The sequence below is a fragment of the Muntiacus reevesi genome, chromosome 1 (genome assembly GCF_963930625.1).
Source record: "Muntiacus reevesi chromosome 1, mMunRee1.1, whole genome shotgun sequence".
Classification (NCBI taxonomy): Eukaryota; Metazoa; Chordata; class Mammalia; order Artiodactyla; family Cervidae; genus Muntiacus; species Muntiacus reevesi.
This window is the reverse complement of record NC_089249.1, coordinates 118,874,885-118,893,486: the sequence shown is the minus strand read 5'-3', so window position 1 is coordinate 118,893,486 and position 18,602 is coordinate 118,874,885. Positions and strand designations below refer to the sequence as shown.

Below are 18,602 nucleotides of genomic sequence, written 5' to 3'. Positions count from 1 at the left end.
TTACGTTAAATACATACAGATTGTGAAACCATATCCTTTTCAATGTCAGGGAATTAAAAATATTAAGAAATGTGACTGTGAACAAATACTCTGGCCTATCAAATTTTACAAGGACTACACCCTTAATGGTATTAACCATATTCAGATGCTTCAGAGAATATCATAGAAGGCAATTATTTCTGAAATTAATTAGCCTTTAAAGGTATATTAGATTTCGTAGTTAACAGCAATTGGAGATAGGTAAAAGTAATCTTACAGTGTTTTACTCATAATACAGAAGTCAAAAGTGAAGAAAAATTTATGTAAAATGAATTTGCAGATAATATTAGGTACACCAGATCCATTACAATGCATTTTCTGAAAGCAAGATTCTTTAGTTGAAAATAATTCTTAATTCTATTTTCTATCACATTTAGAAACTTCAATAAGAGAAAAACTGCAATCTAGATATAAAATTTATCAGCTATTACTATCTTAAAGATATAAGACCATAAGATGAATTCCAGATTTTGGTCTTTCATACATAAAAGAATAACACTGTGATGACAAACTCATGGAAAGGTGGCAATGATGCTATGTGTCATATAGACTAAGTTGCCAAATCAAAGTAGACTCCTAATTGAATTTTCTTCTTTATCCACATATGATAATTTAGCATGGTAATTCTTCTCTTAAAACTATAGGCTCCTTTGACTAAGCCATCTGATTTGCATGCTTTTGAGTGCAAATCAGCATTCCGAATGGTAAACAGTTTAGAAGAAAACTTCTAATGGAAACTTACTACAAAATAGCATTTTTCACTTACTTGAATTTCATTCAAGGCAATTCTACCTCTGGAAAACCATAACTTTACTATGTTCTTTGGACACACATCTTTCAGATTACTGAATTCTTACCATTGCACCCTTTTCCCCCTGGGGACCTACTGGACCTGGACTTCCACGCTCTCCCTTTTGAAAAAAAGAAAAAAGAAAAACATTGAGGTATGTTGATTAGTCATGAAAAGATAGAATAGACTATGTATTATTTACTGACTCATTAGTTTGGTTTACAATTTTTAAATGTTTAAGCATATGGTATGTGGGTTTCTAATTATACTCTGACTCCAGGGCCTCCATTTATAGTCTCATTCTAGATTCTACAGATGTCAGGACAGACCTGCACATACAAACCGTGAGACATATACATTTACCTCATTTATATAAGATGTGAATGAAATAACAAATACATATTAGCAAGCCAAAAATCAAATTAGTTATAACAATGTTCTCCAGGACACAGTAGAGAAACTTGGAAGGCAAAGTGATTTAATAGCAAACTATTAATACAATGCACTTATAATACATAGTCTATTCTACTTTTTCAAATACACTTGTACAATGACAAAACAAATAGTCTATAATATAAACTATAATTTTATATTATTGATAGTTGGCAAAATATTTAGGAAAAAACAGAATTTAATTACTATTGTGTCTATTCTGATGATGGACTGTCAATGTTTGATCATGCAATTTAGTGTATAAAAATCTCTTAAATTGCTATATATTTATTTCAAAAAATATTTTATTTTCTCATTTATTCATTTCAGCAATATTACCAATCATACTGCTATAATCAATAATATTACATAATATTTTCTCTTGTAATGAGCCAAAGTATGAAGCAATGAAATATCATTAATTCAAAGTTTACAAAATATGAAATACTTTCATTAAAGTGTACATGAAAAATGCAATGCACAGAAAATTAAAAACTACTTTCAAATCATTAAAAAATTTAGTCAAGAATGAGCTAAGCCTGGGCCATAAACTCATTCTAATTTTCAGTAAGTTTTATTATTTTTTTTTTCAAGTTCTTATATATTTTTTTATTTTTATTTATTTATTTTTTATTTTTTATTATTTTTCAGTGGGTTTTGTCATACATTGATATGAATCAGCCATAGAGTTACACGTATTCCCCATCCCGGTCCCCCATCCCACCTCCCTCTCCACCCGATTCCTCTGGGTCTTCCCAGCCCACCAGGCCCGAGCACTTGACTCATGCCTCCCACCTGGGATGGTGGTCTGTTTCACCCTTGATAATATAAATGCTGTTCTTTCGAAACATCCCACCCTCACCTTCTCCCACAGAGTTCAAAAGTCTGTTCTGTACTTCTGCGTCTCTTCTTCTGCCCTGCATATAGGGCCATCGTTACCATCTTTCTAAATTTCGTATATATGTGTTAGTATACTGTAATGTTCTTTATCTTTCTGGCTTACTTCACTCTGTATAATGGGCTCCAGTTTCATCCATCTCATTAGAACTGATTCAAATGAATTCTTTTTAATGGCTGAGTAATATTCCATGGTGTATATGTACCACAGCTTCCTTATCCATTCATCTGCGGATGGGCATCTAGTCTGTTTCCATGTCCTGGCTATTATAAACAGTGCTGCGATGAACATTGGGGTGCATGTGTCTCTTTCAGATCTGGATTCCTCAGTGTGTATGCCCAGAAGTGGTATTGCTGGGTCATATGGTAGTTCTATTTCCAGTTTTTTAAGAAATCTCCACACTGTTTTCCATAGTGGCTGTACTATTTTGCATTCCCACCAACAGTGTAAGAGGGTTCCCTTTTCTCCACACCCTCTCCAGCATTTATTGCTTGTAGACTTTTGGATAGCAGCCATCCTGACTGGCATTCAGTAAGTTTTAAATTTACAAATTTTGCAGTTTTACTCTAAAGTTGCTAGAGTTTTACTATTTTTAAAATTCTCTTAAGATACTTTTCAAGGGATAAAATACTGAAGTTTATTTAAATGAAAGAAAATAAATTATGAATAAACAAGATTTAAAATTGAGAATACATCATATGCTAAAGTTTTGCAAGTAGAAATTCTCATAATTTTAGATATATAAAATGTGAAGACAGTAAAAGTATGAAAGCAAACTGTAAAAATTAATTTAAGTGTATAACCATTGAACAAAATTTTATTTCTGTAAACTTTTAACACAGTTAACCATAATAATGATAATCAAATATGCCACAATAGATTAAAGTTCTAAGCTGATTCACATTAAAATTTCAAAGATTTTCAGCGTGTTAGTATAGAAGACAACTTAACACAGAAGTAACTAAATCACAATGGAAGAGTTTATACTTTCAGATAGTTTTATAACTATCTAAATTTTTCTGAACTGAGGTCATTTTATATTTTTATATTGTTAATAAAAGATCACTAAATATTTTTAAATCACTTTTAACATACTGAGCATTAGGGAGATATAACAGAAATTTGACTTAGACTCTATGCTCAAGTAATTAGAAACACGTCATTAAGAAAGATGAATCAATTAAAGGAAATTTTTAAATTGTGTGGTACTTATTCTACATCCAGGAAAGGAAGAAGTCAAGAAGGAATAGAATAATCTGGGAAGACTTTATGGAGGAGATAGAACTTCACTGAGTACTATAGTTTGGCTTTGAATAAATACAGGGAAAGGAAGAGGATACGCTAAATCAAGAAAACAGTAAGAATAATCATAGGAACAAGAATAAAATATGAGGCAGGGGAGCAAGAAAGGTTTATACTGTGAATATCAGAAAATTAGTTACATGAACTGATTAAGCCAAAATCATGTAGTATCTTGACAGCAAAGTAGAGCTATTAATAGGCTTAAGCATGATGGCTCTGAAAGTAAAGATTCTGCCTTCAATACGGGAGGCCCGGGTTCAATCCCTGGGTTGGGACAATCCTGTGGAGGAGGGCACGGCAACCCACTCCAGTATTCTTGCCTGGAGAATCCCATGGACAGAGGAGCTTGGTGGGCTACAGTCCATGGAGTCGCAAAGACTCAGACATGACTGAAGTGACTTAGCACACACACATAGGGAGTTAATGAAGGTTTTTCAAAATGCTTTATCCTGACCCATCAAAAAAAGTGTTCCACTAGTAATATGTAGACTGGATTAGAAGATGGAAAGGGAAAGTGAAAAGAAAGAAAGTGAAGTTGCTCAGTTGTGTCCGACTCTTTGCAACCCCACGGACTGTAGCCTACCAGGCTCCTCCGTCCATGGGATTTTCCAGGCAAGAGTACAGGAGTGGGTTGCCATTTCCTTCTCCAGGGGATTTTCCAATTCAGGGATTGAACCCAGGTCTTCCTCATGGTAGGCAGAAGCTTTACCATCTGAGCCACCAGGGAAGAGAGTAAATTAAAGATAAACTAATAAGATTATGTCTGAGGGGGTAGCCTAGATGGATTATTAGGATAAACTGTAAAGAAAAAACTCCAAGACCTGCTAAAAAGATTAGGCATAGAGAATGAGATGATTAGATAAGCAAGGGACATGAATTTGATGAGATAACTCAAGGGACATGAACTTGAGCAAACTTAAGGAGATGGTGGAGGACAGAGGAGCCTGGCATGTTGAAGTCCATAGGGCCGCAGAGTCAGACATGACCTAGTGACTGAACAACAACAATGGAAGAAAAGGGAAACACAAAGATGGGTTCACTCTATCTGGAACATTGGGAGAACAGAGATAGGTATAACGCAGACCAATAGAAATGAGAAAATTGGGAAGAGAGCAGTTTGGATGTGGGTGGGGGGTAAGGATGAATTTTAAATATATTGTTTAATTAAATTAATAATTTCAGATGGAAATAACTGGAACATTATCTAATTTACTTCTAATCCTGGCTCTATTTAATTATCCACAAAGAGTAGCCTTGCATTAGATTCCCATGCTTCCACGTTACATTTAGCAAGTCAGGTTTCAGTCAAAAGTCCAAAATTTTCTAGTTCATAATGAGTCAATTAAAAACAATTCAAGAAAATGTCCTTGTTGGTTTCAAATAAAGAAATACTTCTGATTTTTTTCAAAAGACTTTCTTAAACTTGAAACTAAATATGGAAAATCACTCCCAAGATAACAATTTCTAGGAAATTTTTAAGCAAATTACAATTTCCATCACAATAGCCAAAAAGATCCATGAATAACTTCATACTGGATTCCAAGAGGATATAAAGAGATTGTGACTGAAACTTGGATCAGGCAAAGTGATAACTTATTCTTCACTTTTAAAATTGTTTCCTTTAGGGACTTGTTCTCATAAAGTAGATTCAAACATTTTCTAGTCATATACCTAGACCATCTATTTCATCTTTTCCCTTCCAAGCACATAATTATAACCAAAAGAGCACTCTGCTCTTTAAAATTTAGAAACATATATACTATCAGCTATATCTCAATATATTTAAGAGATTCAGTATAGGCAATGCATTTTAAGTTATGAGTGATTTCTAATTCATAAAATATCAAATGAATATCCCTCTTCTGAGTTTACCTTAGAATCCTTATTATTGAACAAAACATTTATGAAAGAAATTACCTTTTCACCAATGCTTCCAGTCACTCCAACTTCTCCAGGTAAACCAACAGGTCCCTTTTAAGAAAGAGTATAATAGAAAATACATATATATTATATTGTCATTATAGCACCCTGGTTTTAAATCTCCTGTAAACACTATGTTTCTTTCTAACTTGTTCTAAATTCTAAATTTATCTTAGAGTAAAATTCCTCCTAGTATAGGTGTCTTGCCTAAGATTTCACATCAGAATTAATTATTCAGTCAGTTACCAAATATATATGAATGTCTAATTTGTGATAGGCCCTGTGCTGGGAGGCATGGAGCGTCAATTCTCCTTGTAGAACTAACAGTTCATGGATGTAATAAATGTCCTGCAGTTTTTACAGATTCTTGATGTGGATACACTAGCTTAAGAAATCATTTCTGTGACTTCCTTCTTTGAAAGCTCCTCAGTACATGAGGGAATAGCACATTAATTCACTCATTAATTCACTCAAAAAATATCAGGTGCCTACTTTGTGCCTTGCCCTATGCTAGTTGCTGAGATTTCATTAGTAAGCAAAGGAGAGCTAGAACCTGCCCTGATGAGGCAAAAAGTCCTGAAGAAATAAGAAAAACTAAATTAAAAAGTGAATAATTATAAATTATGATAAGAGGTTCACAAAAGAAATGACTGTGATGCTGAGGTGGAGAATAAAAGACTTATTTTACAAACGATGGTCAGGGTAAATCTGAGACCTAATATTTAAGCTGAAAGTTCAAGAATAAGAAGAGGCCAGCCAGCCAAGGGAAGAAAGGAGGAAGAGCTATCTAGATAGAGAAAATAGCTTGAGTAAAGAATGAATTTGGCAAAAGTGAAAGAAGGCAATCAGTAACACTGTTTCATAGTGAACAAGGCTCATGGTGCATCTATCTTTATGGATTCTGCTTTATGGATTCTGTCTCTATGGATTCTGCTTCAAGCAGTGTATAAAGCAAAAATGGTAACATAAAACAAGTTTCACAAGAGTATAATCCTTCTCCTGACTGTCTTCAATTATGAAGTTACTTTCTCTCATTTAAAAATGTATGAAATGGGTTTCCCTGGTGGGTCAGTGGTAAAGAATCTTCCTGCCAATGCAGGAGACATGGGCTCAATCCCTGGCCTGAGATGAGCGCTCACGCCATGGAGCAACTAAGCCTGAGCATCACAGCTACGGAGCCCACGTCTAGAGCCCAGGAACCACAACTACAGAAGCCTGCATGCCCTAGAATGCTCAGCAGCAAGAGAAGTGACCACAGTGAGAAGCCCTTGCACCACAACGAAAGAGTAACACTTGCTAGTCACAACTAGAGAAAAGCCCATGCATAGCAACAAAGACCCAGAGTAGCCAATAAATAAATAAATGTAATTATGAAACATTGTCTTTTCCAATAGCTACCAAAGATACTACTTCAATAGATTATCATATAAAAATACATATAAGCATTAGAAGATACCTGAATCATGAAAAATGGTTTGCTGTGTTGAAGCTGACTGAAGTTAATATATAGGGGCATGATTTTATCCACACGCATATATATATATATAAAGAAAGCTGAGCGCAGAATTGATGCTTTTGAACTGTGGTTTTGGAGAAGATTCTTGAGAGTTCCTTGGACTGCAAGGAGATCCAACAAGTCCATCCTAAAGGAGATCAGTCCTGGGTGTTCATTGGAAGGACTGATGCTGAAGCTGAAGCTGAAGCTCCAGTACTTTGGCCACCTGATGTGAAGAGCTGACTCATTTGAAAAGACCCTGATGCTGGGAAAGATTGAGGGCAGGAAGAGAAGGGGACGACAGAGGAAGAGATGGTTGGATGGCATCACCAACTCAATGGACATGAGTTTGGGTAAACTCCAAGAGTTGGTGATGGACAGGGAGGCCTGGCGTGCTGCGGTTCATGGGGTTGCAAAGAGTAGGACCGACTGAGGGACTGAACCGAACTGAACTACAAAAATAATGCAAAATATCTAATTAATGATTGTTTACATTGATTACATATTAAAATGATAATGCTTTGGATATATTAGTTGAAGTAAATATTACTAAAATCAATTTCACTATTTTTTTTACATTTTTAAAAGTGGCTACTGGAAAATTTTAAATTACAGTTGTGACTTATCATATTTCAATTGGATAATACTAATTCATATTTTCAAACAACATGCTAATGTTAGTAGTTATATCCAGATGAAAGGGACCTAATAATTTATTACTATGGTTCTTTAAATTTAAGGGAGTGAAGGCTTTCACTCTAAAACAATCAATGATCAATGGTCAGTTAATCAAATCTGAGCAGAAACAATGAAATTGAACTCTTTTGTGAGACAATAACCAAAACGGCAGAACCTAAGGACTTCCCTGTAGCTCAAATGGTAAAGAATCTGCCTGCAATGCAGGAGACCTGGGTTCAATCCCTGGGTCGGGAAGATCCTGTGGAGAAGGGAATGGCAATCCACTCCAGTATTCTTGCTTGGAGAATCCCACAGACAGAGAAGCCTGGATGGCTACAGTTTGTGGGGTCTGAAAGAGTTAGACACGACTGAATGACTAACACTTTTTCTAAGCACAGACTAGTTAATTCAAGGTGGGGGGGGGGGAACTCCTTTTCCTAACAAGTCAAATTTAGATGAATGAATGGAGTAGGGGCCATTTAGCTTATCCCAATATTGACCATGCATACCAGAGCAATATTACCTACAAAAATATTTTGCTTAGCCCACAGTTCACACATACTAATTTTAAAAAGCTGAATAAGGTGCTAAGATGTATCAATCTGGAGGTTTTATATTAAAAGTTTTTATATATAAAGATTTATAAGATGCCTGGCTTCAGATGACTAGCTTAGTGTATGCTAGGCTAGTGTATTCTCAAAGACAAATATTGGATGAGCACTCTTCAGTTCACCATCGTCCCTGTCAATCACTCATCTCATACCTAACCATTTCACTATTTATACTACCTGCCTGATCCCAACAGGGTATTTGTGTTTGTCACTCCTGATGTCAGTATTAGAAGATGCAATCCATCAAAAGGGCATAATTGGAAGAGATAAATTCTTATTGGAAAGACAAACACTCCTAGGATTATATCCATGTCCACAGGGAATCTTTAATGAAACTTAGATGTAAAAAGGTTTCCTTAGACTATTTCAGGACCCCAAAAGTATAATACAAACATATTAAATCTGGTAACACTCAAGTTTTGGCTATAAAGTGGGGACAGAACTATATGCAACCAGTTTATATCACTGGTACATCACTCTGGAGAGCAACTGTATGTAGAGCATAAGAGAGTATGTAGTGAAACAGAAGATGTATCTAATCCATAACCTAGAACTTTCATTTCTAATTGGACCCTTGGATTTCTATTCACACATACATGCACTAGGAGATACACAGAAAGTGTCCATGGTGGCATTATTTAAGTAGAAAAGTAGAATCATCTGAATTATTGGTTTGTAAACAGATAAACTGAAATGTATTCATAGACTGGAAAAACTCAACAGCAATTAAAATTAATGGACCAGATAGATCTATATATATCAATATAAATAAACATTTTAAGACAATAATGTTGAGTGAGAAAAAAGCATACATCCTTTTCAAAAGAATTTTGTTGTCGTTTTGTTGTTTAGATTTTAAGTCATGTCCGACTCTTTGGCCATCCGATAAGATTGTAGCCTGCCAACATTCTCTATGGGATTTCCCAGGCAAAAATACTGAAGTAGGTTGCCATTTCCTTTTCCAGGGGATCTTCCCGATTCAGTCATTGAACCTGTGTCTCCTGTACTGGCAGGCAGATTCTTTACCACTGAGCCACCAGGGAAGCCAAAAAAGGATATGTCATTATGAAACATTTTATGCAAAATTCTAAAGCACATATAATAGTAGCATAATTTGTTACTGACTTAAAATACATGGAAATTACATACACAACTTCAGGGTGATGGTTTATGTCTATGTATAGACTGGTAGCTCACTGTTATTTTAATCTGCAAGTAACAAGCAAGCTTTTGTTGTAAGCCACTGATATTTTGAGATTGTTTCTTTCTGAAGCAAAACTTAGCCTAATGTGACTGATGCAATGCGTGTTTCAAAACTGATGAACTCTGGCATTTATTTATTTGAAAAACAGGCGCTTTTCCTTCACTTTCTTCTAACCCACATACTAAAGGCCCTCGGTGGTGGTGGAACTGTAAGGAAAAAGGAAACTGGGATTCCAAGTCACTTTGTATGGAAGAGTTACTTGGTAATACCTGCACTGGACTATTAACATGAGCAAAAACAACTTCTTATCAAGTTAAAACTACAAAAATACTAGGTTTATTTGTTATAGCTGTTAATATTCCCCTAAAAATATAGTGAATTAACATGTGTTGACATAAAATTGTAAAACTTTGTAACTCAGTTCAGTTGGCTTATTCAAAAGGTAGTCTCACAGAAATGATTCTATAAGTAAAGATGGCATAGAGTGCACTGAACCAATCTCTGGTTTTGATTGCGACCAATTTATTCAGTAAGTACAAAATGATCTGAAGAAAATAAAATCGAATGCATATTTATTTATTCATGTAATAAGCTATATGCTAAGAGTGGTACAGGATATAAAAGTGAGTAAAATTTAATAAGAATGAATAATCTAGTAAACTGGATAAAGAAAAGCATATTTTCTGGAAGTCAAGAGAAGAAAAATACAATCTATATAATACAAAGACAGGGGATATTGTATCTGGTTGAGAACATAAGGAAAAGCTTTACAGAGAACACACTATTTGAGGTATGGCTAACTGCTGACAAGATAAATGGTGAAAGTATATTCAAAGCAGAGAGAATGATTTGAACAGAAAGTAGGAGGTAGCAAATGATGAAACATTTGTCAAAGATAAAGTAAATCCAGATTGTCTGGAGCACAGGATATGTGTAGGAAAGAGATTTGAACAGATATATAGTGATGTACTATTGAGGGCTTTGACTGCCAAGTGAGACATTTGTATTTGCGGTGCTTGCAGAAGAATTTGTTTTTGTAGAAGAATCATTGTTGGTTTGAGTAAAGGAGAAATATAATTATATCTGTACTGAAAGGATAGTAATTTAACAACATTATGTTCAATGTGTGGAAATGGGAAAAAAACCAGAAAATGGTGTGAAGAGTTAGAAGCTATTGTAATAGTACAGGTTAACTGTAATAACTCTTATGACAAAGGTATCATGACTTGGAACAGCAGCTCAGGGGAGAAACCAGTGTCAGAGGAGAGATGAATTAAGTCATGGGACAATTATGGCTCTTAGAGAGTTTATTCTGAAATATTAATTTGTGAGTCCATAGAAAAATCAATCCTGAAATCATAAGAATGACACAGTACATACAGTAATAGAACAAAAACAGGAGAGAATTTTAATGAAGGTTCTTTGGAAGCAAGAGATGGGAAAAAAAGGAAGAGTCAGAGAGGAGAGGAACCAGGAATGTGCAAAAAAACATTCAAGAAGGGAAAAGTTTTAGATAGAGAGAAATTGGTATTATGTGGGAAGGGCTGAGAAGGATGAATATAATCATAGGGTTTGGCAATTAGAAGACTGGTGGTGATCTTTAAGAACAATTTAAGTATATTGTGTGTTTGAATATAATTTTGCCAAAGCAAAAGTGGGAAAAAGTTGGATAGTTTATAATTTTAAGAAGTGTGACAACAAAAAGGAGGAGGCACAATAACTGCATGAGGACATAGTTTAAAAATAAAATTATTTTATTTAGAATCTAAGTTTTATCTGCCAAATAAAAGAAACTCATCTACAATAGAAAAATACTCTTTTGAATAGAAGGAAATTATATTCAAAACCTATTTTTTGCTATATTTCACAGGATGAGTTAAAAAACAAAACAAAACAAAACAGGCTGATATTATGGCTTATTCCAACACATTTGTATCAGAGAGAAGATATTAGCAGGTTTTATAGGCTCTCAAGGTCTGACTTATCTCTAGATAAGGTCCCAGAAGTTATCTCTAGATAGTTTCCTTGCCCTGTGAATGCTTTGTGAGTTACAGAACTCAAAGCAGAGACATGTGTTAAGTGAAGGTTCCCTATAACCTTCTCTTCTTTATTGCAGAAAGCACTGTTTAAAAGGACAGATTAAGCTGCCATGACTTGCTCTAATTTTAACCCATGAAACCTTAAGTGCTACATATGCCAATGAGAGCCAAGGACAGGAAATTATACAACCAATTTTAAAGTGCTCAAATGAAAAATTATGAGCATGTGAAAATGCACACAATTTACTCATATTTTTAATCTGTGGACACTCAGAGTAAAAATATGGACGGTTTCCTTTCCTGTTCCTTTCAATTCATTTTATTTCATTTCAAAACAAACATTGAAATCATTCATACAATTGTACTAGCTATGTCTTGTTGCAGAACAAATTACCCCAAAGTCAGTGGCTTTAAAACAACAGACACTTATTATCTCACAGTTTCCATCAGTCAAGAGTTCAGAGTAGCTTAGCTTCGGTGATTTTGGCTCAGAGTTTTTCATGTGGTTGCGGTTAAGATTTAACATGGGCTGTAGTCATCTGAAGACGTGACTGAGAATAGGGAATTCATTTCCAAGAAGGTTATTAGCTGGAGGCCTCAGTTTCTTGCTATGTAGGCCTCTGTACAGTTTGATTACGTAGCAGTCAGAGTGAATAATTCAAAAGAGAGACTAATGCAAGAGAAAGAATAATCTAAGAGAGAAAGTGAGCAAGGAAGAAGCTGCAGTGTCTTTTCTGACCTAGTTACACACTGCTGCTTCTGCTGTAGCCTATTCACTAGAAGTGAGGGACTAAGTCTATTGCACACTCAGAGAGCGAAATAAGATTGCCTTTCGGAAAAGAGGAACATCAAAGAATTTGTGGACATATTTTAAAACTATCACAATGACTCAATTTTATTCTTGATTTGATTTATCATAAAAAGTCTTTTATCAAGACTTGATTCCTTCTAATACTTTTCTCTAGTTTCTCACATCTATTAAGTTAGACACTTCAGTAGAAATATTCTAAGTAGTTTTGTAATGATGTACATTTTCCCAAAGATGAAATGCATAAAATTTCATTCCTCTTTCATTAGTTATGCTTATGTATCATGTATAAGACATTATATTAGTCAATTAATAACTAAAATATAAAGTCGATAACAAAAGTTGCCATAAGATAAATCACTATAAAGCATCAGATAAAGTAGGAGTCAGCAACCATGACCCTGAGAGCTGGCTGCCTGTTTTTGTAAATAAAGTTTTGTTGGAACACAGCCATGACCATTTATTTACCTACTGTCTATGACCGCTTTCATCCTATGAAGGCAGAACTGAATGGTTGGGACAGAGATTGTACGGCCCACAAAATCCAAACCATTTCTGTTGGGTATTTAAGGGAAATGAAAAGTAGTTGTTGAAACCATAGCCTCAACTTAAAAGAATTATCAGCAATTTACACCTTTTAGATAAAGAATTTTCATTAAAAATGTTTCAAAACACTGATTCCACCTCTAACACATATTAAAATAAATAAATAAATAAATAACAAAAGCTTACAGCCAGAACATGACATGCTATGTGTCAAGAGCTAGATAACTCTATAATAATTGAAAACATTTCACTTTTTGCAAAATGGGATATGTAATAATCTATTTAAAGATTTTGTTAGCTAAAGTGGAAACTCAGAAGGCCAAAAGGCCTTATGTATAATAAATAACTTGCTACAATTGAAAAGAAATACTATTTTTTCCTCCAAAAGTCAGTAAAACTCTAAAATACTCAAGTTGAATTTTTTTTAAAGTAACCACATCCTACTGAAAATAAAGTTAGGATATTTCCTAGTTAAAGCCAAAATGTTAAAAAAAATTTTATATGAAGTTCTTAGATTTGACAATTATCTTAAAAAAAAAATCATTGTGCCTTAACTGTGGAACTATTTTGTGTTGTTTCAAAATTTCTATTCAATGTAAAAAACAATCATACTTACAAGCATAAAGAATTTCAGACCCCCAAACTCTTCAAATTCACTTGAAAATACGATATACAAGGCCAATTTCCTATTATTTAGTTCTGTTTTATCTTAGAAACACATTAACTTCAGCGTTTACACTGATAGTATTGTGTGCATTCTCTGTTTAAGAGAATTTTAGTAGTCATCTTACCACCATAAAAGTAGTGATTGGTCGTGCCATATTTAATTGCTGATATTTGACTACTACTACATTTTAACCTTAAAGATGGTATGTTTTCATGGTTCAATCTAGTACAAACTTGGAAGACAGGAGAAACAGAAGATCTGTTAGACATGAAGAAATCACTTCAAACACTACATGGAAAAATGTGTTCTTATTACAAGCGATTATTTATCTCAACTTCTCATATTTTTGTCCAAGGAGAGAACAAAACAGGCTCTTGTCAGTCGAGACAGAAAAAGGGAAGATGTAGAAAAGTGGAAAGAAAGGGTATACAACATGTTTTGATAAGAAAGAGGACTTCCTTTTTAGATATAAGAAATATGAGGCATATATGAAACACTTTGGTGGGAATATTTAATATACAATTGTGTGAGAGGGTATATATTTAATATACAATTGTGTAAAAGATATTTGTGAATCATCAGCAAATAGTAAAGACCTAGGGAGTAAATGAGTCACCAAGAAAGTAAATACATTGAGAAAAACAAAAGGCTAAGACCAATAGCATTTAGAGAGGAAGATGAAAAAAAGGAAACTTACAGAAATGTCCTATATATAAAAAGGAAATGTACTGACACAGCTATATTTAAAACGAGTAACCAACAAAGACCTATGGTATAGCACATGGAACTCTGCTCATTGTTATGTGGCAGTCTGGATGAGAGGAGGATTTGAGGGAGAATGGGTACATGTATATGTATGGATGAGTCCCTTTGCTATCCACCTGAAACTATTGCAACATTGTTAATTGGCTATACTCCAATTCAAAATAAAAAGTTCAAAAAATTGTTTAAAAAAAAAAGTATACTGTCAAAAGGAGGATATTGTCTATTTATTTATCATCCACAATAGTTCTTCAGCCTTTTCATTTGGGGGTAATTTTATGACTTGAGAAGAATGAACAAACACTTTCTATTTATTTGTACGAACATCACTATTTCCAAATAGGTAATCTCTGGGCCACTTTACTCCTATTTTCAAACAAAATCTGTAAGTTGAGGATATACTTCTTGTGACTTGGAATAAGCTACTTGAGCTCACTGTGCCTTAACTTTCAGGATTTAGGAAGATGTGACTTTAAGTTTATCAGTCTGTATGCTCTATAAAGCCAAGATGATGCCCTGTCTGATACTGAACCACTTATGTCTAACATACTGCGTGGAATACATAAGATAATATATAAAGTAATTAGCCTCCAACTAATAAAAATAAATGGAAAAAAAGTCAAAAAATATATATATATCGGGAATGAAAGAGTGAATAAATTAGATACAGCAGTGGCAGTAGAAACAGAGATCTATCTTTTAAGATCTTGATCTGTGGGTTTACTCTCAGGCCCAGCATGAGCTTTCACAGGATAAGCAGCTTTACTGAGTAAGGGGGAGCCAGGTGCTCCAGGAATATCAGAAAAGGCCACGAGACAAGGATAAGACAGAAGAGTAGGACTTGAGCTCAGTTTCTCTCAGAAAAATGTCAAAATCACAAACAACTGTTAAATAATCATCAACAAAAAAGACTGAGGCCTATCGAAAAAAGATATTTTACATCCAAAGACAAAGTAGAAACCACAATGAAATGGTAGGAAGGGGTGCATTCATGATAAAATCAAATACCATACACCCTGGCTAGATGACCAATACAAACTGGAAAATAATTATATCACAGAGCTTCTCCTACAGGACTCAGAGATCTAGGCCCCACGTCAGGCTCTCCAGTCTGGGGGTTTGCCAAAGGGAAAAGGAGTTCCTAGGGCATCTGGTTGTGAAGGCTAGTGGGGCTTTACTGCAGGGACTAGGGGAAACAGAAACTCTACTCCTGGAGGGTGCACACAAGATTTCATGGGCACTGGGACCCAAAGCAAAGCAGTGACTCCACAGAAGCCTGGGGAGGCAGGGGGTGGCTATGTCCATGTAGAGACAAGGACACTGGCGGTGGAGGGTTCAGGAAATACTCACTAGCATTAGCTCTCCTGGTGTCAGGAAGCATTTAACAAGAGGCTTCCTCTGTGCTGTTTTGGATCTGTCAGGAACCCTCTGGCCCTTATTGATTTCTGAATATTCAGGAATTAAGAGGAGAGGCACGCCTTTCCAGGGGCTGAGGAATCCAGGCATTTTTCATTACAGTGATAAGTACCCTCTTCCTTTTTATGAGCCATACGGTAAAAGGTGATTGTTTGCAACTCTCTCTTTGATAGGGATTGTCTTATGTTTTGTAAGTCTGGAATTTTAATCTTTGTCTTTGCTGAGACTAACCACCTTGTAAAACAGTATATATGTCCACGCCATGTTGACTAAAACACCTTTGCTCCATTAGAGCTTTGGTCCCCGTGTCTTTCTTTCTTTCTTTCTATTCTTTCTGTCCTTCTCTCTCTATTTCTCTATTTCTGGCTAATTCCTTGGAGCACGGAGGCCCGCTGAGCTCACTCTCTTGCCCGGGCTTCTAAGACCCTCTCGAGAAGGTGCACTGAGCCTTCCACTTGAGAGGGCGCCTGGTGCCTACGTGCAGCAGCGCAAGCCCTAAGAACAGGACTCTATTGGCTTTCCGCGTAAACCAGGGGATATCAGCCTCTTTCTCTCTCTTACTCTCGGAACCACCAGGTTCCGGTCCATTAAAGGACCAACAAGTGCTATCAGCCTCTTTCTCTCTCTTGCTTTCTTATCGTTGACTCTGGACCACTAGGTTCTGGTCCATTAAAGGACCAACATCCTGGGATAAACAATTTGGCAGAGACTGGCCCCACTCAACAGCCTGCAGGCTCCAGTGCTGGGATATCTTAGTACAAACAACAAAAAGGATAGGAACACAGGCCCACCCATCAGCAGACGGGCTGCTTAAAGTATTCCTGATCCCACAGCCACCTATAAACACACCTCTCGACACAGCCCTGCACACCAGAGGGATAGGATCCAGCTCTAATACATCTCTCCCACCAGGAACCTACAAGCCCCAAGACCAACCTCACCCACCAGGAGACAGACAACAGAAGCAAGAGGAACTACAATCCCGAAGCATGTAGAATGGAGACCACAAACAGAGAAAGTTAAACAAAATGAGATGGCAGAGAAATACACTCAACCTAAAGGAACAGGATAAAAAAACCAGAACAACAACTAAGGGAAGTGGAGATAGGCAATGTATCTGAAAAAGAATTCAGTTTAATGATAGTAAAGATGATGCAAGATCTCAAAAAAAAGAATGACTGCACAGACTGAGAAGATACAAGAAATGTTTACCAAAGACCTAGAAGACTTAAAAAATGAAAAAACAGAGCTGAACAATATAATAACCAAAATGAAAAATACACTAGGAGGAATCAATAGCAGAATAACTGAGGCAGAAGAAGTGAACTGGAAGACAGAATCATGGAAATCACTGCCAAGAAACAAAATAGAGAAAAAATAATGAAAAGGAATAAGGACAGTCTAAGGGACTTCTGGAACGATATTAAATGCATCAACAGTCACATTACAGGGTTCCCAGAATGAAAAGTGAAAAAGGGTCAGAGAAAATATTTGAGGAGATAATAGCTGAAAACTAATCTGCTTATTTAACTTATTACTCTGTGAAATACTGGGCTGAATGACTCACAAGCTGGATCAAGATTACTGGGAGAAATATCAACAACCTCAAATATGCAGATGATACCACTCTAATGGCAGAAAGCAAAGAGAAACTAAAGAACCTTTTGATGAGGGTTAAAGAGGAGAGTGAAAAAGCTGGCTTAAAACTTCACATTCAAAAACTAAGATCAAGGCATTTGGTGCCATCAGTTCATGGCAACAGATAGGGAAAAAGTGGAAACAGTAACAGATTTTATTTTACTGGGCTCCAAAAATGATTGTGGATGCTAACTGCAGCCATGAAATTAAAAGACTAGCTCCTTGGAAGAAAAGCTATAACAAACCAGACAGAGCATTAAAAAGCAGAGACATCACTTTGACGACAAAGGTTCATAGAGTCAAAGCTATGGTTTTTCCAGTAGTCGTGTACAGAAGTGACAGTTGGACCATAAAGAAGGCTGAGCACCAAAGAATTGATGCCTTTGAACTGTGATGCTGGAGAAGACTCTTGAGACTCCTTTGGACAGCAGGGATATCAAATCAGTCAATCCTAAAGGAAATCAACCCTGAATATTCATGGAAGGACTAATGCTGAAGCTGAAGTTCCAATACTTTGGCCACCTGATGCAACAGCTGGATTATTGGAAAAGACCCTGATGCTGGGAAAGATTGAGGGCAGGGGGAGGTGGTGAGAGAGGATGAGATGGCTGGATGGTGTCACCAACTCAATGGACATGAGCTTGAGCAAACTCTGGGAGATAATGAAGGACAGGGAAGCCTGGCATGCTGCAGTTCATAGCACTGCAAAGAGTTGGACACAACTTTGTGAATAAACAACAACAATGGGAATGGAAACAGCCACCCAAGTCCAAGAAGCACAGAGAGTCCTATACATGATAAACCCAAGGAGGAACAAGCTGAGGCACATTTTAATCAAATTGACAAAAATTAAAAACAAAGAAAAAATATTAAAAGTAACAACGGAAAAGCAAAAAATAACATACAATGGAATCCCTATAAGGTTATCAGCTGATTTTTCAGTAGAAATTCTGTAGGCCAGAATGGAGTGATCATATGTTTAAAGTGATGGAAGGAAAAATCTACAACCAAGAAATATCCTACCCAGCAAGGCTGTCATTCAGATTTGACATAGAAATCAAAGGTTAACAGACAAGCAAAAATTAAGAGAATTCAGCACCACAAAACCAGTTGTACAGCAAATGCTAAGGAAATTTTCTAGGTAGACAAGAAAAGCCCACAACTAGAAATAAGAACAAATTGGACACGATTGAAGCGACTTAGCAGCAGCAGAAACAAGAAAATTATGAATGGGAAAGCTCACCAGGAAAGGCAAACATAAAGTAAAGGTGGGAAATCATCCATACGCAATATGATATTAAACCCAGCAATCATAAGAGGAGAGTACAAATGCAAAATACTGGAAATGCATTTGAAA

At 35.8% G+C, this 18,602-nt stretch overlaps 1 protein-coding gene across 1 annotated transcript in view; it reads right to left on the bottom strand.

Moving 5' to 3' along the window:
• The window catches only part of COL24A1 (collagen type XXIV alpha 1 chain), a 373,554-nt gene that overhangs the window by 146,549 nt on the left and 208,403 nt on the right, over positions 1–18,602 (bottom strand). Inside the window, exons 27-28 of the mRNA XM_065907005.1 lie at positions 5,379–5,432; positions 897–950 (exon numbers count right to left, since the gene is read on the bottom strand). Of these exons, the coding sequence (XP_065763077.1) occupies positions 897–950; positions 5,379–5,432 (108 nt within the window). The remainder of the gene's footprint in view (positions 1–896; positions 951–5,378; positions 5,433–18,602) is intronic.